The sequence below is a fragment of the Tamandua tetradactyla genome, chromosome X (genome assembly GCF_023851605.1).
Source record: "Tamandua tetradactyla isolate mTamTet1 chromosome X, mTamTet1.pri, whole genome shotgun sequence".
Taxonomy (NCBI): domain Eukaryota; kingdom Metazoa; phylum Chordata; class Mammalia; order Pilosa; family Myrmecophagidae; genus Tamandua; species Tamandua tetradactyla.
In genome coordinates, this window is record NC_135353.1 from 6,914,911 (window position 1) to 6,937,535 (window position 22,625).

Sequence of the window (22,625 nt, forward strand, 5' to 3'; positions counted from 1 at the left end):
CTGGGGAGGCTGGGAAACAGAGGGACCACAGGGACTCAGCTGGAGGCCAGGGTCCCCCAGGCCAGGCCAGTGGGGCAGCATACCAGCCAAGGCCGCCCGAGGACCTGGCCAGGTCCCCCTGCCTGAACACCGAGCCCCTGGGACAGCGTGCACCTAGAACACCAAGCCCCTGGGGCCACGTGTCGCTAGAACACTGAGCCCCTGGGACCGTGTCCTCTGTTGGGAACAGTGTGCCCCTCTGCCCCTCCCCAGCTGGAGCTTCTTTCAAGCCCTTTGGTCCCCAGCAGCATGCCCAGCCGCTCCCGGGCCCACCACGCCGTGTCCTGACACCTGTGACACCAGAAGCACCCACTGCTTCTTTGCCCGATACGGCTCAGCTGCCAGAACCCAGGCCCAGGAGGGCAGAGCCCCGTGTGTGGCCCCGCCCCCCTCCAAGGTGCTTAGTTCAGAACTGCCGCTCGGGGAGGGAGGGTGGGTCAGGCGCTGCCTTGAGCCGCTCACGGGGCTGTGGCCTGTGTCGGGAGCAGCGTGCCTGGTTATATGGTGTCCCCTGAATTCAGGTCCACTCAGAACCTCAGGGTGGGGCCTTATTTGGAAAACAGGGTCTTTGTGGGTGAAATCAGCTAAGATGGGGTCATGCTGGAGTAGGATGGCCAGGTGGGGACACAGAGAGCAGGGAGGTCATGTGACAGCGGGTGGTGCAGAGTGGAGTGCCGCGCCTACCAGCCAAGGGGTGGCAAGCGGTGGCCGCAGCCGCCAGCAGCCGGGAGAGAAGCACAGGGTGGAATTCCCACTCAGAGCCTCCTGAAGGGACCAGCCCTGGTGACACCTTGAATTCGGATTTCTGTCTCCAGAAGCGGGAGAGGTGGCATTTCTGCTGTGTCGAGTCTGCAGTACTTGGTTACGGCAGCCGCAGGGAAGGAGAGCAAGTGGGAACCCAGCAAGTTCAGAAATCGGGCCCTGGGATGAAAACTTGGGCAGTGAGAGCTGCAGATGTGGCTGTAGACACTAATAACGGTGCCTGCAGAGCGGACACGTGCATCTCCAAGTGTTATGTGGCCCTGAAGAGGGGGAACCCCCCAAAGCAGCGAGTATCAGTGGAGCAGCTCCCCGTTTATCACACACACCTTCTCCAGTCTACATATGTCGCCAAGACGGCTGGTCGTTTACAGACTTCGTTTCTATCCACGCCAGGACTTGCCTGGTGCCAGGGTGCGCATGTGTTGGTGGAAAATGAATTCAGTCCAATTTGGGAAAAGACGCACATGCTGATCGGAAGAATGTACCTCAAGATTTTCTTCTAGAAACCGGAGTGATTATAGTTTCAGGATTGACAGGCTTGGCTTCGGCCAAGAAAAGGTTCTAGATTTTAAAGAAAAAGGCTTGTCCTCTGGGACTGGCCATTTTAGGAGCAACTGTTCGCCACCCAGTGCAGTCGGTAATCATGGCAAAGGCAGCTGGGGAAAAGAGCCTACCCTGAAAGCCAGCAAATTTACTCAGCCACTAATTCACTGTGGACCAACAATGACAAAGGACAATCTCTCTCTGAATCTAAGGGAAAACCCCCAGAGAGGGAGCTCTACTGAATGGGAAATACCTGTGGTGACAAATGAAGACCCCAAACACTCAGGGCCTCTGCCAAGAGACTTCAGCTCAGAAACAAAGGCCAGGTGCAAGCCCCCTGCCCCCACCCAGGGTGCTGCACAGTTTGTCCTTGACCCCAAGTGTGCAGGTCACAGGCAGTCCCACGTGAAGGGACAGATATGGAGAGCACCGGAGGCCGGGCCAGACTGTGTACAGAATGACAGGATGTGTGAAGATGCAAACGATGTTGGAAAGGTCACAGAACAGACAACTGTGACGTATGGAGCAGACTTAGATTGAGGTTGTCCTTTTCCACCTTCAAATGGCCATCGTGACCAGTTGCACGAGTGACCAACGCCCCAGCTGAGTGCAATCCGAAGGACAGGAAGTGGAGGGAGAAGGGCTGGGAAGCATCTGATGGCTTCTAAGGGCATTTATGGAAGAGTAAAATAGATTAAATGCGTGGCAGACCCTGACAAGATGCAAACCTGAACACGTCTGTTCTTTTATTATATGTATTTAAACTCACGCCCGTGTGTATCTGCTCTAGCTTTTCCGAATTCATGCCAGCTAAGTGGAGAATGGTTTGTGGAAGGGTTCCCTCCATTTTGTGTTGTTAGCATGTCCCAGAGCTGGAATAAACTATGCACATTTTATGGCAAAATAAGAATAATTCTTGACCCATGGCCTTGAAGGAATGGCCTGCCTGGTTCCGGGACACAGCCTCTTCCTTCGGCATGTGCCCCAGGAGCCCCAGGCTAAATGCGTCCCCCTTCTCCTTGCCAAGGTCTCCCCACCCTGGACCGTGATGTCACCCTTCAATGCTGTGCAGGCTGGAAAAGTGGGTGTTGTCTCTGACCATCCCCTCCCCCTTGGCATCTGGCATTGTTCACAAAATCCCGTCACCTCTCCCTAATGACATCTTGCATCTGGACACTGGCAGCCCACATTGATGTCCCACAGCAGGTCCCCTCATGTGCCATGGTGCACAGTGAGAAGAGTCGCGGCCTGCCCTTGTACCCTGAGCTGGTTTCATGACAATGGACATCCGTGGAGCGTGGTGGGTGAAGGGGACGGACGTAAGGGCGATGCATTGAGGGGGTGTGTTCGGAGGGACTTCGCCACAACTGGACGTGGGGGTCAGGGATGAGTGACACCCTGGTCCCTGGCCACCACGTCAGCCGCCTGGGGTCGGAAGCATGGTGGGAGGAAGGACCGCAGAGGGGGCACCGGACCCCAGAGCAGGCGCCGTGGACAATGGATGCTACAGGAGGGATGGGCCGAGACCGGAGACCCCTCCGGCTGGGCCTGAGGTCCAGGGCGCAAGGACAGAAAGGACAGGGCGAGAGGTGAGTTGCTTTGCAGGTTTAATGGCTGGGGTTGAGGTAAAGGGGCGCGGCGGCTGGCTGGGGTTTCCTGTGGCGCGGGTGGCCTTGCCACCCTGGAGTGGCGATGGCCTTGGAGTGGGGAGTGGAGGTGGCTGGGAGAGCTGGTGGGGCAGAGGGCAGACAGGGCAGGGGATGCGGGGAGGGGGGCAGGGTGGCAAGGAGAGGCCTTTCCGGCTGGTGAGCAGGAATGTCAAATGGCGCTCGGGCCTTCTCACAGGGATGTGGGTGCCTCGTGGCCCAGAGTTCCGGGGTGGGGTGGGGCGGGGGGAGCGTGTCTTCGGCCACACGGCTAATTGTGGTGGTGGTGGGGTTTGCCCGCTGCCCCTCCCCATTGTCCCTACTGCCAGTCCTAGGCCGTGCTTAGGGAGGCTGGTCCCCCCACGGCCAGGGAGCCCCAGGAGAGCAGAGGTTGGAGTGAGGAGAGCGGGGTGGCTCAGGTCAGGAAGCCGGGAGCCGGCTCAGAGGAATGTCGCTGGGCTTAGAGCCACATGGCAGCACGGGAGGGGCCCGGGGGGAGCTGGGGAGCCTGGGGGAGCCTGGGGGCGGGGAGGGGGTGCTGGTTGGCCCGAGCCTGGGAATGTGAGGTGGAAGGCCATGGTCCCAAGGTTTTCCCCGAGGGGAGGCGGGGTGCTGTGGGGTCCAAGCAGGGCACGTGGGAAGGGGGGCAGGGGCGGTGGGGAGGGGGCTCAGAGCTTGTGGGGGTTCACCCACTTGTAGGTGCCCTCGTACTGGAAACCCACTTTCTTCATCAGCTCGTCTGCCTCCGTCGGGCCTCGGCTGGAAGGGACGGGCACGGCGTGAGGCCGTGAGGGAGCCTCTCGCCCCCCGCCCCAGTCCCCAAGGCCCCGAGGCCCCGAGGCCCTCACCTGCCGTAAATGTAGGGGATGGGGGTGCGCTTCTCACGCTCGATCTTGTGCAGCAGGGGCGTGAAGATGCGCCAGGCCTCCCGGAGCTCGTCGCTGAGGAGCCGTGGGTGGGTTCAGTGTCGGGATGGGGGACAGGGACCGGAAAGGCGGCTCCCCGTTGCCACCGCCCCGGTGCCCGGGTTGGGTGGGTGGGTGGGCGCCCTCACCTGCGCACGAAGTGCATCTGGCTCCCACAGAAGACGTCCAGGATGAGGCGCTCGTAGGCGTCGGGGAGCTTCACATTCTGGGAGAGAAGCGGGCAGCGGAGGGGCTCGCAGCCACCGCCTCCGTGGACCCTCCCGGCCCCCCGCCCCAACGTCAGCACGGGTGACACCAGCCACTGGTGTCCCCACCCTGCCCGGGCCGGGCACCTTGTATCTGTTGCCATAGGTCAGGTCCAGCTCCGACTCCTCGGGGTTGAAGAACATGCCGGGCTTTTTGGTCATCATCTTCGTGTACACGGCCTCGTTGGGCTGCACGCGGATGACCAGCTCATTCCGCTTGCACTGCTGGTGGAAGATGTCGCCGGCCACGTCGCGGAACTGCAGCCGCACCTCGGCCTTGCGCTCATTCAGAGCCTTGCCGCAGCGCAGGATGAAGGGCACGCCTGGTGCAGGGCGGGGTGCAGGGGGAGGCTGGCCTCAGGATGCTGCACCCCCCACCCCCACCCCCAGTGGCCCTGGCCTCGTCCCGCCCACGCTCCCTCCAGCCCCGCCTGTGCCACCCCGGACCCGCCCTGCCCCTGCCCCACCCCCTGCAGGCCCCCTCAGCAAGAGTCGGAGAGAGTGAGGGCAAGTCGGTTGGAGCTGGCGCGTGTGTGCACACGCGTGAACACACGTGTGAATGTGGGTGCGTGGGGAGTGTGCAAGAGTGAGTGAGCACGTGTGTGGAAGTGAAAGCCTGACTGTGGGAAGGTAAAAGCATCTTTGTGAGTGAATGTGAGCATGCGTGCAAGTGTGTGAGAACGAGGGTGTATGTGCACGAGTGCGTGAGTGAAAGGTGGGTGTGAAGGTGAGAGTATGGAATGAGTGTGTGAATGTGAATGAATGTGAGCAAGATTTAATATGAGTGTGAGATTAGAGACAGCATGTGAGTGAATGTGAGTGACAGCAAGTGTGTGGGTGAGACCATGAGTGTGACAGTGGGTGTGAACGCATGAATGTTGTGACTGTGTGAGGATGAGGATGTACATGTGAATGTGAGTGGATATGTGAGATTGTGAGTGTGAATGGGCAAGAATGCCAGTGCGTAAGTAAGACTGAAAATGTTAACGAGCTGAGTGTGAATGAAATTGTACTGGGAGAACACTTACGAACATGTGAGTGTGTACGTGAATGTGAGTGACAGTGTGAGTGTAAAAGTGTGTGAACGCATGTGAAAGTGAGTGACAGTGTCCTGAGAACATCAGTGAGCATGAGTGAACATAGGTGTGTGAATGAAAGTGAGTGTGAGTGTGTGGGTGAGGGTGAAAGTGAGAGAACACATGTGAAAGTGTGACTGCCATGTGTGAATGGCAGTGAGCAGGAGCGAGTGTGAGCGTGTGAATGAACTTATGTGCATGAGCGTGTGGGTGACTGTGAGATGCCCGTGGAAGTAAGTGTGGCAGTGCATTGTGGGAACAGCAGTGGGTAGGAGGGAGTGTGAGCGTGTAAATGAATGTGTGTGCATGAGTGTGGGTAAGTGTGAGATGCGCGTGCATGTGATTATGACAGCGCAGTGCGGGAACGGCAGCGGGCAGGAGCAGGTGTGGGTGCGAGTGAGCATGTGGGTGTGAGTGTGCCTGGGTGTGCGTGCACGTGGGGAGGCCTCTGCCTGTGGCTCGCTGCCCGGGGTCGGCCCAGCCCTTCCTGAGCGGGGCCCGGGTGTCACCTACCATCCCACCGTTCGTTCTCGACATAGAGGACGGCGGCGGCAAAGGTAGCAGTGAGGGAGCCTCGGGGCACTGTGGGGTCATCCAGGTAGCCCTTCCTGGCTTCACCCTGCCCGTCGGGGTTCCCCACGTACTGCCCCAGGACCACGTTGTCGGCCTGCAACTCTGAGATACACTTCAACACCTTGACCTGGGAGGGGATCGTGGAGGGCCAGGGGGCCCCTGGTTAGGGAAGCAGGTGGCCTGTGTGGGTCGGAGGGCGCCCCCACCTCCTTGGCCACAGCCCCCGGGGCCACCTGCCCTGAGCTCCAGAGGCCCAGAGAGGTCGCCCGCAGACCTGGAACGTGCCCAGGGCTCCCTGACTCCCAGCCCAGTGCTCGGAGCCAGGCACTCCCAGAGAAATAAAGGGTGCCCTCCTGTGCACACCCTCCCCCTGGACTCTTTGTGCCTTGGCCTGGCCCACTTGAGGGTATGGCTGCCTAGTGAGAGGTGGGCCCTGGCAGGGCACACCCGCACCCACCTTTTCGTCACGGACGTCGTCAGAGTCAGTGGAGGCGGGCTTCTCCATGGCGACCAGACACAGCATCTGCAACAGGTGGTTCTGCATCACGTCCCTGGTAGGAAAGCACGTGGAGCTGTGGTCAGCGACCAGGCCCGGAGCGGGAGGGTGGACCCGGCTGGACTAGCCCCGGCCCCTCCTTCCCACCCCAAAGGGCATGAGGTGCCAGAGCTGCTTCCCGATGCACAATGGCTTCCGGGACTCCTTTGGGCAAGGAAGGAAGTCCCATCCAACAGCTCACCAGGCATGTCGCAGGATTCAGACCCTGGGGATGGGAAGGACGTCCCCGCAGGGGGGGCCCTCTCCCCTTGGGCCCCATTTCCCAGCTGCCCCAGGCTCTCACCGGATGATTCCAAATTCATCAAAGTAGCCCCCACGGCCCTCGGTGCCAAAGGGCTCCTTGAAGGTGAGGATGACGCAGGCAATGTTATCCCGATTCCAGATGGGGCCAAAGATCCTGTTGGCAAACCTGGAAGGGTGGGAAGAGAAGGGCTGGTGAGGTGGAGGCAGAGTCCAGGCAGGTGTGCGCAGAGTAGGGCAGAGCCACCCGGGCTCCTCCTTGGCACAGGACCCGCCCCAGGCCGGGGGACTGATGCCCGTCCAAAGGGCAGGATCCCGGCAGCCACCTGAGCACCATGAGGTTTTGCACCATCTCCTTGCCCAGGTAGTGGTCAATGCGGTAGATCTGGTCTTCGCGAAACAGGGAGGAGATGTGGTTGGACAGCTGGTTGGAGCTCTGCAGGTCTTTCCCAAACGGCTTCTCCACGATGATGCGGTTCCAGCCCCTGCCAGGGGACGGGCGCAGGGCTCCAGTCACCTCCCCAGCTCAACCCCACTCCCTGGAGGGCAGGCCCAGGGGCTCTGTACCACTGCCCACCTTAACTTCTTCCCCAGGGAGCAGGGGCCCTGGGCCTTGTGTCGCCTCCCTCTTGACACCCTTCCCAGCGAGCAGGGAGCCTGGGCTCCACCTCTTGCCCCTCCAGCATCTTCCCAGAGGGCAGTGGTCCTGGCTTCACGTCACCCTCTTCCCGGATCTCTCTCCCGGGGGAGGGGGAGGGCCAGGGGGCCGAGGCCTCATGTCACTCGTGCCTTGATGTCTCTTTGGGGCAGGGGTCCCAGGCTGCACATCAGCCCTTCCCCAAGTTCCCTCCCCATCTGCATTCTTGGGGTGACCCAGTGAAGCAGGGCTCTTTGCAGGCCTGGACCCTCGGCTCACAGCACCCTCAGATTTGGAAGCCCTCTCCATCCACACCCCCCCCTCCACTGGCGGGGGCTCAAATTTTCCAGAGGAGCCTTCTGGCCCAGACCAGTAGCCCGCAGTGGGGGTGGGGTGGGGTCAGGGGCGGAGAGGGGTGGGCGCAAAGGCCCCTCTCTCTGCTATTCCCCACGGGGATCTAACAGGGCAGCTAGCTACACTCAACACCAAGACAAAGCGAGGGAGCCGGAAACTGACCCCCGCCCCCACCAGAGACTGAGCCAGCGGCAGTGAGAGTTTGCGCGGAGCGACACCGCCACCTGGTGGTCCAGTTTGGTTAGCGGTTTTCTAGCATATTCCATGGTGAGGCTGGATTTGGCCTACAAATACCCACGGTGGTTTTTTTTTTTTCCCCCAGACAAACCCTCGGGAGGGCTGTCATCCACGTGGCCAGCAAATGGGCTTTGTCTGCCTTTTCAGGCTCCCCAGACCCCCAGCAGTGGCTGGGTGCATCAGGGCAGGGGTGAGGGGCGTGTGGGGGGGTTTGAGGAATGGGGAGGGGGCCAGGCTCACGTCTGGCTCATGCAGCTCTCGTGGATGTTCCTGGTGACAGCCTCGTAGACAGTAGGGGGCAAGGCCAGGTAGAAGAGGCGATTGGCCTGGGGGCCCTGGTGGAGGCTGTTTATGTGGCTGTCCAGGCGCCTGAATGAGGCCACGTCATCGTACTGGCCGGCCACATAGGAGTTCCGGGCAAAGAATGCGTCCAGTTTCGGCTTCTCCTCCGGGGTGGCCTGGAGGGGGGTCGGGTGTGTTTGTGTGTTGGGGGGGAACACAGGGACCGGCGTGGGCCCCTCTGCTGCCGCTCCCTTGGACTCTGGAGGGGGGCAGGTGGGCTCCCTGGGCAGGTGGCCGTGGCTGAGCTCCCGTCCTGGGTTCCGTGCCATCCCCTAGGCTCTGCTGCCCTGGGAGGCAGGTGCCGGCAGCAGGAGCCGTGCAGGGAGGTGGGGAGATGGCACCCGCTGGCCCCAGGAGCAGGGCCGAGGGGTGGGGCCCGGGGATGTGGCCCCGGGGACCTCGTGCCTTAAGCCAGGGGCCCCATTTTGGGGTACTTTCCCCGGGGTGCAGAGCACTGGAGAAAGATTTCTCTCCCGAATCCTGGCATGGGGGACCCTGGGCAGGGCAAGGATAGAGGAGCTGGGGCTTGAGTGGCTCTTGGGGGTGCGGCTGGGGGTGGTGGAAAGGACAGCAGTGGGGGCTGGGGTGCAAGGCCGGGAGCCACTCACTTTGAAGAAGGGCTCGCTCTGTCTGCGGAGGTCGGCCACCGTGAGGGCTGAGCGGGCAAAGCCCACGATGAAGGTGTCTTCGGGCAAAAGGCCATCGCGGAAGAGCCACCTGCCAGTGGAGCATGGGGAGGGCTGAGCGGACCGGGCTGGGCGTGCCCCCCACCCCAAACCGCCTGCTGGGGGTGGGGGAGGAGGCCTTGGGGGTGGGCAGAGGGGGTGGTGGGGGGCGCACTCACCAAATGGTAGGGTAGATCTTCTTCTTCGCCAGGTCACCCTGAGTCAAAGGGAACAAGCGTGGTTAAGGGCAGCTGGAGACGGGAAAGGGGTCCCCCCTCGCCTCTGACCCCGGCCCTGGACGTCATGGAGCTCTAAGCGGATCTATCTCGTCCCCATCTGTAGCCAGAGGGGCCCCGAGGTTAGGGATGGAGCTGGCCCCTGGGGCTGCGTGCCCCCCTGCGCCCGAGCCCACTGCTGTCTCGGACAAAACCAAAGGGCCACCAGCAAACAAAAGGCGACCCCATGCTCCCAATCAACTGCTGAGACAAAGAAGAGCGACCCTAAACGAGCGCCAAGAAACCTACCAGGTAGCAAAATACGTGAGGCATGGCCTTCGAAGTTTAAATTGTAAAGATGCACGGATGACCAGGAAGGGGATAAGGTGAAAAAAATATTAAGAAAATGGAAAACAAACCACCAAATCAGATCGGCCGAACCAAAAGGTGGTGCTTGAAACGGAAGACTCAGAAGAGCGAGCCCTGCAGCAAGAAGGCTTTTTAAAAGGTACACGTAAATAGGATCAGGAAGGAGAAGGGGAGAGAACCACTGACACGCAACCCAGAAGAGGAGCTTATGAACAGCCTTATGCCACGCCCAGCAACCCCACTGAAAGGGATAAGTTTCTAGAAAATTCTGACCTACCAAAATGGACCCCGAGAAGGAGGCGGGGCCCGGGTGTGTTTCACCTATGGGCTCTGCCCAAAAAAAGCAAGGAAGAGAGAATACCAGTGTGCAACAGACTCTTCCTGCAAACAGGAAGGGGAGCAGTCTCTGTTGCAGGTTGAACTGTGCCATCACCCGTCCCCCAAAAAACCAACACCACATAAAGCTATGTTTGAGCTCTAATGCCTGGACCCGTGAATTGTTTGGAAACAGGGCCTTGTGATTTTGGACCTCTGGCCTTCAGGGCTATGACACATGAGAGCGCCATGCAGAGAGTATTGGCAGTGATAGGCGCATTTAAGATGCTTCTGGTGAGGCTCTAGAAGGAAGTGACTGGCGTGACATTCAAGTGGCAGAGAACCTGACTGTATGGGGTCATAGGGTTGGGTTGGGAGTAGAAGCGGGAAGCCATGAACTTCGATGGTTTAGCTGAGGAGCTATCCAAGCAAAGCCGGGACGGCACCTCTGGTTTACTTCTGGCTGCTTCTGGGAAAATGAAAGAAATGAATCGGGGACCGAACCGTCCAACAGAAAGGAGATTTGGAAAATCTCAGCTCAGCTGGGTAGTGTCCCGTGGCGACAGGACTGAGGGGGCGGCTGCATGGCCATCTAACGCAGCAATCGAGGGGTGACTTATCAACCCTATCGACGGCCTCGGCACAAGTCAGGGATTGAGGTGGGGTTATCCAGGAAGGAACTGGGCAGAGAGCCCTCATTTCTAAAGGTGGGTCTTCCATGGAAGGTCGACAAAGTTTTTGAGAATTTTCTACTGGCAGAAACACAGCCAGCTTGGAGTGAAAGGGACAGAGACGGGACAAAATAAAGAAAGGGTGACTCCCGGGCCACCGAGGCCGAGGGGGTGGGCTGCGACCACAGCAGGCTCAGAGGGCAAAGCACGGAGCCATCAAGGACTCTCAGGCCTTGTAATGGAAGCGAATTTGCCCTATGGGGCTGTGAACTTGCTTTCGGCTGCTGACCCCTCCTCCTCCTTCCAGCTCCCCTGTCTCTGAATGGGAATGTCTATCATCTGCCTGACCCACCACTTGTATTTTTGGAAACTTGTTTTCTTAAGTCTTACAGGTTTGTGGACAGGGTGGCGATTTTAGGTCAGCGCTTTACACAATTGAGAAGGTAAACTTTTGGACTGAGCATTGATGGGAGGCCAGGATGGGGTGCATGTATTTGGCACCCAGGAGGGATGTGACTTTTGAGGGGAGGGAGGCTCAGAGAGCAGACTGCTCTGGGTTGGGCCTGTGCCCACTCACCAAATACAAATTCAAGTCCTAAGCCTGGTCCTGCCAACGTGACCTCATTTGGAAATTGGGTCTTTGAAGATGTGGGCAAACTGGACTGCCAGATTGGCCTGGAGCCAATCTGACTGGTGTCCTTATAATAAGAGGAAAATATGGACAAAGAGACAGATAAGACATGAGGGAGAAGACAGCTCTGAGAAGACAGCGGTGGAACTGGGGTGCCACCAAGAGAGCCTTTAGAGGAAGCACCACCCTGCTGACACCTGGATTTCAGACTCGCAGCCTCCAGAATTGAGAGAGAATCTATTTCTGTTGTTTGAAGAATCCCCTCCCCCCAGCCCTGCAAGCTGGTGCCACTTTGTACCTTCAGCCCCAGGAAACTAAAGAAGGCTCCCAATCTTTTTATGTGGCCAGCAGAACTTGGATACTGAAAGCATCGTTCACATGCTCAGATGCAAATGCAAAAATGCCAAAGAAAACATCAGCAGACCCAATCCTGCAATGCTAAAAAATATAATACATCAGAATCCAAGGTGGGTTTATCCTGGAAATAATGGAAGTTATCTTGGAAATACGTTGGCTTGGTATTAAGAAAACAAAAATCAATCTTTGAAAACCACCCCACTGACAGATTAAAGGAGAAAAGAAAACACTAGAAAAAATCTTTGCCTGCTCTATAGGTTGATGTTTTTTTAAACTAGCAACGTTGCTAAACTCAACAGATGTAGAAAAAGTGCTCCAGACAATTAAATATCCAGTCATGATAAAAGCTCTTTTAAATTAGGAAAAAAAAGGAAATTTCCTTAACCGGTTAAAAAAACAAAAAACAAAAAACAACAACCTATGGATGTCATACATAACGTGGAAATGTTGAAATATTTTCTTTTAAGAAACTGGGAACTAGAAAAGAATGCCCACTATTGGCTCTTCTTGTCAATGATGAACTTGTGGTCCTAGCCCGTGCAGTAAGGCAAAAAAATGGAAAAGGTATAGGGATTGGAAAGGAGAAGCCAAACTGGCCTTGATTTGTGGGTGAAAGTCTACCCAAGTGAAAAAACAGAAACTCCCGGCAACCCGCTGATTAATTCACAGAATTAAAGAGAGTTTAGCAAGGTTCTTCCCAGAGGAGAACTAAGTAGAGGGAGCATGTTCTTTCATCTGCCAAAGCTGTAATTAAGAGAGCGTGGGGATTGCGTGGGGGTGAGAAACCCACGCTCCTTTGGAGTGCTTCTAGTCACTGGGGAGAGAATATTCTAAGCAGTGCAGGGGAACTGACAATGATTACCAGAACTTGCATCTTGACTCTTACCAGACCAAAGAACAGACTCCTGGGATTAAGGTCCTGACTATGAAAAGCAAAATTAAGCTTTGAAGCTTCCCTGCAAAGACCTATCTGATTTTAAATGAACCAAACACCCTATCTAACAGGCTATTGTGGAAACAACTTTTCTTTTCCAGGCTTTGAGGCGATTTGGGAGATGTATCTGGCCTGAGCTATCTGATCCTCTCTGAGCTCAAAGGAATGTTCTAGAAGGCAGGTGTAATGACACTCCCCGCCTCAGCCCAGCATTGCCTGTGGAGAGGCTAAGTGCCAACTCATTTCTCCTGCACCCCCACCAGAGGCTTTTAAAAAGTTAAAAGTCACCCTAGACCCCCAAATTAAAATAATGACCTGGCTGGGTCATGGTTTGATGAGTCTACGTCTCTGGGACGGTTGCAAGATGTAGGACCGAAATCAAAAGAATTCCAACCCTGTTAAAATCCCGCCTACCCTGCCCTGCCCGAGATTGGTGGAAAGGTGCTTGGGGGGTTCTCCTGGTGGGGAAGTTTCCACACTGTGCCTCCGCCACACCTGCCAACTACTCACTCTTTCTACCCTGTCTTCAGGCACGAGATGGGTTAGGATGCCCCCGTCAGACCTTCTTGCCCATTGCCTGCCCTCATGGTGGTCCACTGTGGCCAAAGTAGGTGGCCTGCTTTGGGCCTGCTGGGTGGCCCTTGGACTTGCACCTCTGGGGGCACCTCCACCCAGCACATCAGGGGCTGTCCTTGCACCGCCATCCTCTCTGTGTCCCCCAGCACCCGCTGGGGTGCTCCTCAGGACGCACTGGCAGTGTCTGCTGCTGGGGGGCATCTACTCCTATCACGGGGGCTTAGGGTTGTCCCCCCACCCCCAGTTCAGAAAGGACCAGCCCACTGGGAACCAGCACTGTGAACCATGGTCTACAATCATTTCTAAGCCTTACTCACTGTGAGTCTTGTTTGCTTATGATTAAATTCCAATAGGTTGGGAGAAATCAGAAGAGCCTGGGCTATTGCCTGCTGAGTCATAGCCCGCCCCACACCCCGAGCTGTTTGTTCTTGCTGTTCCCTTTGGGATTAACTAGTGATAGAACCTGCTTGCCTTGTTTCGGCTTCAGCCCCTCCAACCCACACCCTGCTTGTCTGCAGTCACCCAACAGAGGAGAGGTAGGATGAGGAGGTGCTGGTGGTGGCGGCGACGGCAGTGGGGGGTGGCCCAGGCAGACCCATACCCCCCTCCTGGCCAGGGGATACAGGGGCCAAGCTGCTCTCCCCAGCCCAGGCTTGGGGGTGTCAGGCCCTCCGCGCTGTCCTGCGCTGACTCTCTCGGGATCCTTTTGGAGGGTCAGACACGGGAAGATGTTAGGAAATCTCACGGCTTGGTTGATAAAATCTTTCTAACCGCAGCCACATGTGGGGGTTGGGGTTAATTGAAGGGTCCATGGTGAGAGGAGGGCGGGAGCTCCCCATCTTTCCCAATCCTCTCATTTTGCCTAAGGACCATGGGGCGGGGGCAGGATATGCCCAAGGCCATGTGGTAAGTTCATGGGAGGACTAGAAGTGATTAGGATGTCAGGCCACATGTTATCTGGCCAGACTGGGGCAAAGGGACCTTGGCCCCCTTTGGTCACTGTTCAAGACTCTGCCTGAGACTTGGCCTCAGCTTCCTGTGGAAGAACCTAAGATAGTTGACCCAAACCACTGCAGATATCTCTCTAGTATTAGGGGTTCAGGGCCCAGAGTGTGGCAGCTAAGAGCCCCAGAGAGCGGCTGCCTGCTGAGACCCATGACCCCTTCCCTCTTTGGGTCATGCAGGTCAGGAAAGAGCCCAGCACTGTGGGGTGGGGCCTTGGCTCAGGCCCAGCTGGCTCCTGATCACCAGGGAGTGAGAACCTGGGGGCTGGCAAGGAAAGTGCCACCCTGGGGCTCGTGAATCACAGGCCTTTGGGGGCGTGCCAACATCATCGTGACACAGCAAGAATTTTATCGGCCCAATGTGTGTGTGTGGGGGGGACTGGCCCAGAAATGTTCCGAGGAAAGGGTGGGGCTGGGGTTGCCAGGGCCATCTCTCCCGGGGCCAGAGTGGGCTGGGTCATGGGCACCCATTCAGTCCTGAGCCCTTGGGATCCAAGTGGGGAAACTGAGGCCCAGAGACGTGAGGAGCTTGTGGAGGAGTTGAACTTGCCCATCCTATTCTCCCCCTCTCCTATTACTCCGTGCCCCACCCCCCTCAATTTGAGGAGGTCCCCTCTAATGGGAAAGGAGGTGCTCTTCAGCCTTGATTAATGTTACTAGTTGGGGGAAGACATAGCCTTCAAGGTCCAGGGTTCTTTCCCCCATGTGGGTCCATAAGGAGAAATAAGCTTCTTCTATTCTAGAGCTTTCTAGACCAGAATCCCTGCCACTGGGACATTTAGCCTCTCTACTCTCACATTGGATTGGGGTGGGGATGGGGAAGGCAGTCCTGAGAAGGGGGGAAGTGGCCACTCGAAGGGGGAACAGCAAGTGGCTCGAAGCCCATTTTGTAACTCATGAGCCGAAGTCAGGCAGTTTCTAGGAAGGAAGCTGGGTAAGCGTTGGGTAAGTGGGGGCAAGGGAGGTGGAAGGGGAAGCTCTTGGCCATGTCGCCGGCCCCCAGGGTGCCTGGCAGCCACCAGCCATCCCTTGCAGCTTGTTCTTGACTTGAGGTTTAGCCTGTGCCCTTGCCTGTCCTCAGGGCACACAATGCTGGGTACAGAAGATGCACTCAGTGGGAGGCCACTGGCGGGATGAATGAGCAGAGAAGTGCTGCTTGCCTAGGGTTGTGGGTTGCAGGAGAACCGGCTCCCAGCACCACTGCAGAGGGAGGAGTGGAGAACGCCCAGGGGTGGGAGCTGTTCTAGGTGCTGCCTGAGCACCGATGCTTTAAGGGAGAGTCCCGCCCATCCTGTTCTGAGAGAGAAAGAGCATAGGCTCCTAGGAGGACCCCGTACCCTTCCCAGGGCTGGGGAGAACAAAGGGAACCTGACTGATGGCTCGAGTCAGAGTTGTGCAATGCCAGGCTGGTCGTGGGAGTCACAAAACTAGCTCGGTGGGGTCCGGGGACCCTTGGTGCTTATTTCAAAAGCCTTCCTCGACTCCCCGGAGATGCTGCGGTTCGAGCAGGGAACACTGCTGGCCCCAGGCCATGTGGCAGGTTTGAGTGCTCTCACTGAGACGTCACAGGGTTGAGGGCCTGGACAAGCCCCAGGACGCTCTCGAGGGGCCCTCAGCTGGTGTCTGGAACCTGGGAGCTCTACTGGGGCATCCGTGTCACCAAGCCAGTATGGGGGCAGGGGATGAGGAGAAAGAATGCCAAGTTACTTTCTCCCTGAACCTGTCTCTTTGACTAAGGGGCTAATGTTTGCAAGCCCCAGTGTTAAGGAGGTGTGGCTCCTTTAAGAAGCCAGAGCCCCAACCCCGCCCAAGCTCCTGGGGTGACAGGGAGTCAGAGGAGAGCACCTGGGGCGGCCCTCCCTTGCCTTTCACTTCCCATCGGTGGAGCCCTTCTCCCTCCCACTGCCTCTTGCCCTGGTTTTTGGCTTGCCTGCCTCCTCCCTTTTGACTCCTGATTCCTGATCAGAAACACACAAGTGGCAGGGAACAGGCTCTGCGGAGGGCAGTGGCAAGTTGTTCTGTGCAAAGAGCCACCAAGTTCCCCCAGCGCCGAGGGGGAAGGAAGCCCGTGACGGAGTTGCAGAGAAATGGCCTCCTGCACCTGCTCGCCGGTTTGGGTCGAAATCTTAATAAATGAACGGTCAAGGCAATTGGTTGACAGTGAACAGGTTCTTGTCACACCTAGGGGTACAAGTGAAAAGGGAAGGGTACTCTGAATTCAAGCAGAAACCCTGGCAGCAGCTCTCAGGCCCTAGGGCTTGCCTCACTGGTCAGCACACCTTGTTTCCATCTGCTCTCAGGGCAAGTAGCTAGGGACAGGGGAGCACGGCTTAACGAGGACTGTACCCCCTGCCTTCCACCTACTTTCAGAGTGCTATGCCTCTGCCTGTGCCTTTATTTTTTGTGGCCTTTCCTATCAAAGCAAAAATGGCAGTTCCCCAAGCAACACGGTCAGGCCAGGCAGGGCTCCTCTGTGGGTTTTAAACGTCGGGGACAAAGAGACCTTAAAACAAACACTAAGCCTTTGTCCCCCAGGAACTTGATGCGGTAGAGGAGAGATGAGGTAGATGTGGGGCCTCAGGTCTCATCTCTGGAACTCATTTACTGGGTGACATCTGTCCAGTCAGTCCCAAACAAGTTTGCAAAACATACCCGGACAGTGAACAGCCTCCCCTGCCCATACTTTTCTCCGTGCAACTAGCCAGTCTCTAAGGACATTCCGGCTACAGGACATGGGTCGACGTCTTACATCTGGGCAAGTGTGTGGAGACTGACTTGTGCTTGGATGGTTGGGTGGCACCTGGGTGAGGCATCACTGGAAAGAACGAAACCTAGCAGAGCCCCCCTGAGGTGCCACCAATCAGCCCAGGAATTTGAGCCACCAAGCGGGAAAGAAAACACCTTGTGGCGATGTCACAGGGTCAACCTGGCTTTTATTCTGTAGGGCCTGGGGGGTGGGGAGAGACTCACCGAGGCACCCATGATGATGAATATGTGCGTGTCCGCCTGGTGGAAGGCATTGCCCTGGTACAGCTCTTCCCGTAGGATCCCGCACACTTGGGTTCGGCTCAGGGCCACCTGCTCTGCCATGGTGCTCTCTGGTGGAAGAAAAGCTCGTTGGCGTGGTGCAGGGACCGAGAAGCCCGGTGATGGGGACCTCTGGGCTCTCACCAGGGTGATGCCTGCTCAATGGAGCCACTGGCTGCAAAGGTGCTACCAGGGGAGGGTGGGTGGGGCTGGTTGGGTTAGAAACTGAGGGCTCTGGCCGTACTCTCCCAGGCTGCTCTCTTGCAGGGAGTACAAGTCTCCCAAAGAATTCGTGGGTGCCAGCTAGAGCCTCAGTCTTGGACCGGCAGAGTTAACTCCGCTGGGTCATCCCACGGCAGAATCAGGACCGTTTTACTCTTAACAACCTGACTCGGACGGAAACTCCGGGTGGAGTTGGGGTTTGCAGATGATGGGAGCGGCAGCTCCAGCTCGACCCCTGCCGCCCTGGGGCGGCCTCCCGGGGGAATCTCAGTGTCCTCGGCGGCCCAAAGGTGGGGGTGGGGGGCTGGGCGGGGAGACCCTTTGGTCTGTTCGGACCCTCCCCATCGTGGCCCGCTTCGAAGTCTGACAAACAAGGCACATGGAAAGCGCGCCGCGCGCGGTGGCGGGTAGCACGCTCTCCGCTCTTCCCGCCGGGTGTGCTCCGCCCGCGCCCCGTTACCTGCGCCGCGCCGCCGCCTGCTGTGCTCGCCACCCCGGAGCGCGCGGCCGTTTCCGGGGGCTGCAACCCGCCGGCCCATTTAACCGGCGGGGCGGGGGCGGGCACCCGGGCTGAGCCGACCGGCCGGGAGGGGGGATGGGCGGGGCCTCGGGCGGCCCCTCCCGCGCAGGGGGCGGGGCGGCGGGAGAGAGACGGCAGGTGCGCGCGCAGCCGCGGCCTACCTCGCCCCGCCCCGCAGGCACCTGTGTCACCCGCCATCTTTTCGGGGCCCGTGCTCGGCGGGCCCACCCAGGTCCCCCCTCCGCGGCGGTTATCCTAGTCCCTGTCTCCCGGCCCGTCTAGTCCCGACTCCCCGGCTGCCCACCCCCCTCCCCCCCGCCCCCAGGCGGCCGTGCGCTCTCGCGGTGGACTCGACTTCCGGCCGGCGGCGAGGCCACGCCTCCTCGGGCGCTGGCCCTTCCCCCTCTCCCAACCCTCCTGGAGCCCCGCCCCCTCTCCGGGTCCGTCGCCCGCTCTCGGGTCAAGCCGGTCCTACTGGGCAGCCTCGCCTTGGCTCCTCCCCCGACAAGGGCGGGGCGGCGGGCGCTCCGAGATTAGATGTGGGCGGGAGGGGGTGCGTAGCCGCGCCGGCCCGGAAAGTAGCGGGTGACGCTAGTCGCTCGGGGAGTGGCCTGCAGGGACCGACGGGCTCGGGCTCCTTCGGGAGCAGGCCGCAGCCTGGGGATGCCCGCGCGCCTCTCGCCATCCTCGGGGTTCCCGGGGGCGGGGCTTGCCTGGTTCACTTCCGGATCCCACGACTGTGACACAGGAAGTCGGAAGTTGGCGGTTTCAGCCGCTGGAGGGAGGAAGGGCGACCGCCGAACCGGGATTTTCTCGGATTGCCGGGGACCTGGGAGTGCCCGTGGCCCGCCGCTCCCGCCCGTCTCACGTCAGACCGCCTCTGCTGACAGGTGTGGTCCTCTTTCCCGAAGTCGGGGTACCATCGGCGGGCCCTTGGCAGCCTCTCGGAGGCTCCCTGGAACGTCCGGGCTCCACCCCTCTCTAGTTGGGCCAGGCCGGTTCCTGCCCCGCGCTGCTGGAGCCCCGGCCAAGGCGGGCCAATTCAGGACCCAGGGGACTGTTTCAGCTCCCCCTCTCCGCTGCCGCCGGTGGTGCGAGGGGGACTTTTCTAGTTTGCCGTACATCAAACTTGAATTTATGTGGGGTTGTTAGATTCTTTTAAAAAGCCTCAAATACAGCTCGGCAGCTAAATCTCTCATCTCACGTGCCTCAGTTTGCCCACATTGCAAAGCCGTTATTATCTACCGGATCTCATACCGTTTCTGTGAGCTGAGGATTAATTAGGTGTGCCTGGCATGTTCGCGCAACAGCAGGGGTGTCATTGTAGCTGGAGCAGAGTGAGCGAGGGAGAGAAGAGTCGTAGGGGAAGGAATGGAGGTGGTGGTGGTGCGGGGAGCAGAAGGTTCGGGGCTGTTTAGGCCGTTGCGGGGAATGTGGCTTTTACCCTGAGGGCAATGGAGAGCCCTTGAACGGTTCTGAGTAGAGGTAGGTCTTGGTCAGAATTACCTTTTAGTGATGCGCGGTAGGGACAATAGACTGTAGGGGGCGGGGCAGGGGTAGAAACAGGGTGACTTGTTACAAAGTTGTTGTAGTGATCCAGGTGAGAGACTGTGGTGCCTTGAGCATTTTATTATGAAAAATTTCACAAATGGACGAAGGTAGAGAGACTAGTAAACCTATGTACCCATCTCCCAGCCTCAACAATTACCAACTGGTGGCTAATCTTGTTTACTTTATAATCCCTGCTCCATTTCCTCCGGGTATTATTTTTAGCAGCAGCTTTGCTGACATATAATTCGCATACCACACAATTCATGCATTTGAAGTGTACAGGTCTATGGTTTTTAGAACATTCACAGATTTGTACAGTCACTATCACTATCTAATTCCAGAATGTTTTCATCACTCTGAAAAAAGAAATCTCATTAGCTTTTCGTTATCATTCCTCATTTTTTACCTTCTTCCCCCAGCCCCTGGAAACCACTGATTTCCTTTTTACATCTATATATTTGCCTATTCTGGATATCACACATAAATGGAATCGTAGCATCTGTAGTCTTTTGTGTCTGGATTCTTTCACTCCGCATAACATTTTCAAGGTTCATCCATGCTGTTGCGTGTATCAGTACTTCAGTCCCTTTTATGGCCAAATAATAGTCCATTGTCTGGATCTACTAGATTTTGTTTATCCATTCACTTGATGGTCGTTCGGGTTGTTTCCACTCTTTGACCATTATAGTAATGCCACTATGAGAATTTGCGTGTGGAGTTGTTTTCATTTCTCTTGGGAATATACCTAGGAGTTCCTCATTATTTTAAAGCAAATTCCAGGCATAATGTAATTTCATGTTTATAAAAGAACTTCGTGTCATCCACAGGATTCTGGGGTATGTTTTGACAAGATTTCCTGATGGGTTTGATAGATTAGATGGGAGATTTTAGAGAAAGAGAGGAGTGGCTCCAAGGTTCTTCCCCTGATAACTGGAAGGACGCATTCCCCAACAGCTGCTAATGGGGAAGGCTGAGGGTGGAACCAGCTTTTGGGGCCTATCTGGAGGGCAGTTGGGGATAGGTTGAGTTTGAGAGGACTCTTTAGATAGGCAAGTAGAGTTTTGAGACTTAATCTGGAGTTCAGGAGACAAGTCTGGGCTGCCTTGCTGCCTCAGGCTGAGGCCCCAGGTCTCACGTTTCAGATTCCTCTCCACGTGTCAGACACCAGGGATCCTCTCTGCCCTACCTCCCCACCCCAACTCCAGGAGACAGGCTCTGAGCAGTCTCACCTTGAAACTCCTTTTAGTAGTTATATTCATTTCCTAGGGACTGCCGTAACAGATGACCACAAATTAGGTGGTTTTAAACAGAAATGCATTCTCTCACAGCTCTGGAGTCCAGAAGCCTGAAAACAAGGTATCAGCAGGACTGCGCTCCCTCCAAAGGATGTAGGGGAGAATCCTTCCTTGTTTCTTCCAGCTTCTGGGGGCTGCAGAGGTTCTTTACTCAGGATCCCTGCTGTCTGTTTCCACATGGCCCCTCCTCTTCCCTGTCTGTATTCTCCTCCCCGGGTCTCTTATAAGGATGCTTGCATTGGATTTGGGGCCCATCCATATAATCCAGGATGATCTGCTCTTGAGATCCTTAATTTTGTTACATCTCCAAAGATCCTTTGTTAGAATGAGGGCACGATCACAGGTTCTGGGTTTAGGACATGGACATATGTTTGGAGGGGGAGGGCTGCCATTCAGCCCACTGTACTCGATGAGGGGCAAGCACTTACCATTCCTGCTTGTGTGTGTTTGTGTGTGTGTGTGTGTGTATGTGTGCTGGTGTGTGTTTGTGGGTGGGTGAGAGTCCCAGCACACTGACACCTCCCTCCAAAGGTAATTCTCTCCCTAATTTCTTATCTCAGGCAAAATTCTTAACTTTATTTTATAGCTCGGAGGTCAGTGCCACGCGGAGAGCTTAGAACCAGTGCTGAACCTGGCCTTTCCCAGTCTTCCATAGGCCTGCTAGGACCTTCCTGGCTTTGGGTGTACTTGCTATCTCTTGTCTTGGGCCTCAGCCTTAACTAGATAAGGTGATCAGCATTCTGCTTAAAATGTGGCCCCAGGGGAAAAAAAAAACAAAAACTCCTTGTCTTGTTGCATAAGTAAATTCTGAAAGGGTCTCATGTGTAAAGCACTTGCCGCCTTTCTCTTCCAGTCTTGGACTTGAATGAGCAGGCATCCTTGGAAGGACCAGCTTTGTGAGATGGTGCAGCCCAGTGGCGGTCCAGCAGGGGACCAGGACGTGCTGGGGGAAGAATCTTCTCTGGGGAAGCCAGCCATGCTCCACCTTCCTTCTGAGCAGGGTACTCCTGAGACCCTCCAGCGGTGTCTGGAGGAGAATCAAGAGCTCCGAGGTGAGAAGGAGAGGGTGGGTGGGTTACAGAAGGATGGTTACCAGAAGGACGCTGGTGGGTGGGTTACAAAGCCAGGGAAGCCAGCCTTGCTGAGGGAAAGGTTTATTCAGCTTATTTCAGCCTCTGCATTTGTGGCACATGGGGCATGGGCAGCTGCCCAGGAGCCAGCCAGCATTTCAGGCTTGGCCAGTCTTTCTCTTTGTTTCACTCTGTGCTTCCCAGAAGTAGACTCCGAGATGAAGAGATGCAGATTAGCAAGTAGGAAGTTTATGTAGAGTGCACCTGGGGAAGGAAGCTAGGAAGGGGAAGGGGAAGGGGAGGGAAAGGGAAAGGAGGGCCGTGCCTGACAACAGCCTTGCCAGCCCTACCCTATAGGGAGTTCTGGAGCTGAAATGACTCTTCCCAGCTGTCCAAGGTAGGGCCAGCCCAACCAGACCTGTATATCTGGGCCTTGATCCGTTATGGGTGTGGGCTGCCATGGGTGTGGGTGGGGCCGCCCTGGGAAGAGTGGCAGATGGCTGTGGGAGGGGTCGTGCCCTGGGAGAGGGTGGAGCTGCCCTGGAAAGAGGCGTGGCCTTCACTGGAAACAGCCTGGCCTTGGGTGAGGTGGCTCTCTGCAGCTGAAGGCTGTCTTCCTACAGTCCTCCCAGCAGCTTGGGGCAAAGTACATTTTTCTTCTTTCCCAGTCCACCTCTTCATATGTGCTCAGGGAGCAGCTTCTCCCAGATTCCAGGGGCCCTTGGTTCCTGCGGGGAGCAGTGAAGAGGCAGGTGGGTGGGACAGCCTGCAGCTCGGCCACTGTAGCCTGGCTTGGGGCCTCCACTAATGTTCACCCGCCCCCTCCTCTCCATCTATTCTGGATTCCCCCCCCCCCAGCTGCACTTCTGCTGGTCTTGTTGGCTTACCTGGTAGTGTGACCCAGACCCTCGTCCCTGAGGGACCTGAGCAGCTGGTTGCCGTGCCCTCTCAACCTGGGGTGCTGCTCTTCCCTTCTCCCTGGTCCCCATGTGTGACAGCTCTCCTCTCTCTTCCTCACGACCATGTC

The 22,625-nt window shown here is 57.2% G+C and overlaps 2 protein-coding genes across 4 annotated transcripts in view; one reads left to right on the forward strand and one right to left on the reverse strand.

Moving 5' to 3' along the window:
• Positions 1 to 2,934: 2,934 nt before the first annotated feature.
• On the reverse strand, positions 2,935 to 17,736 carry G6PD (glucose-6-phosphate dehydrogenase). The gene is made up of 13 exons (XM_077146832.1): positions 17,623 to 17,736; positions 16,884 to 17,011; positions 9,021 to 9,058; positions 8,785 to 8,893; positions 8,075 to 8,292; positions 6,933 to 7,091; positions 6,650 to 6,775; positions 6,268 to 6,361; positions 5,751 to 5,937; positions 4,249 to 4,484; positions 4,045 to 4,121; positions 3,839 to 3,931; positions 2,935 to 3,749 (listed from the first exon to the last, which is right to left on the reverse strand). Exons 1-13 carry the CDS (start codon positions 17,699 to 17,701, stop codon positions 3,659 to 3,661), a joined length of 1,635 nt encoding a protein of 544 aa, XP_077002947.1. The 5' UTR covers positions 17,702 to 17,736; the 3' UTR covers positions 2,935 to 3,658.
• The window catches only part of IKBKG (inhibitor of nuclear factor kappa B kinase regulatory subunit gamma), a 72,871-nt gene continuing 63,577 nt past the window's right edge, over positions 13,332 to 22,625 (forward strand). For 2 of the 3 annotated variants that reach the window (XM_077146836.1, XM_077146834.1), the window contains exons 1-2: positions 18,265 to 18,572; positions 21,382 to 21,580. In XM_077146836.1, the coding sequence (XP_077002951.1) occupies positions 21,394 to 21,580 (187 nt within the window). In that variant the 5' untranslated portion in view covers positions 18,265 to 18,572; positions 21,382 to 21,393. Of the gene's footprint in view, positions 13,446 to 18,264; positions 18,573 to 21,381; positions 21,581 to 22,625 lie in introns of those variants that run through there. The other variant, XM_077146835.1, reaches the window with a different exon arrangement.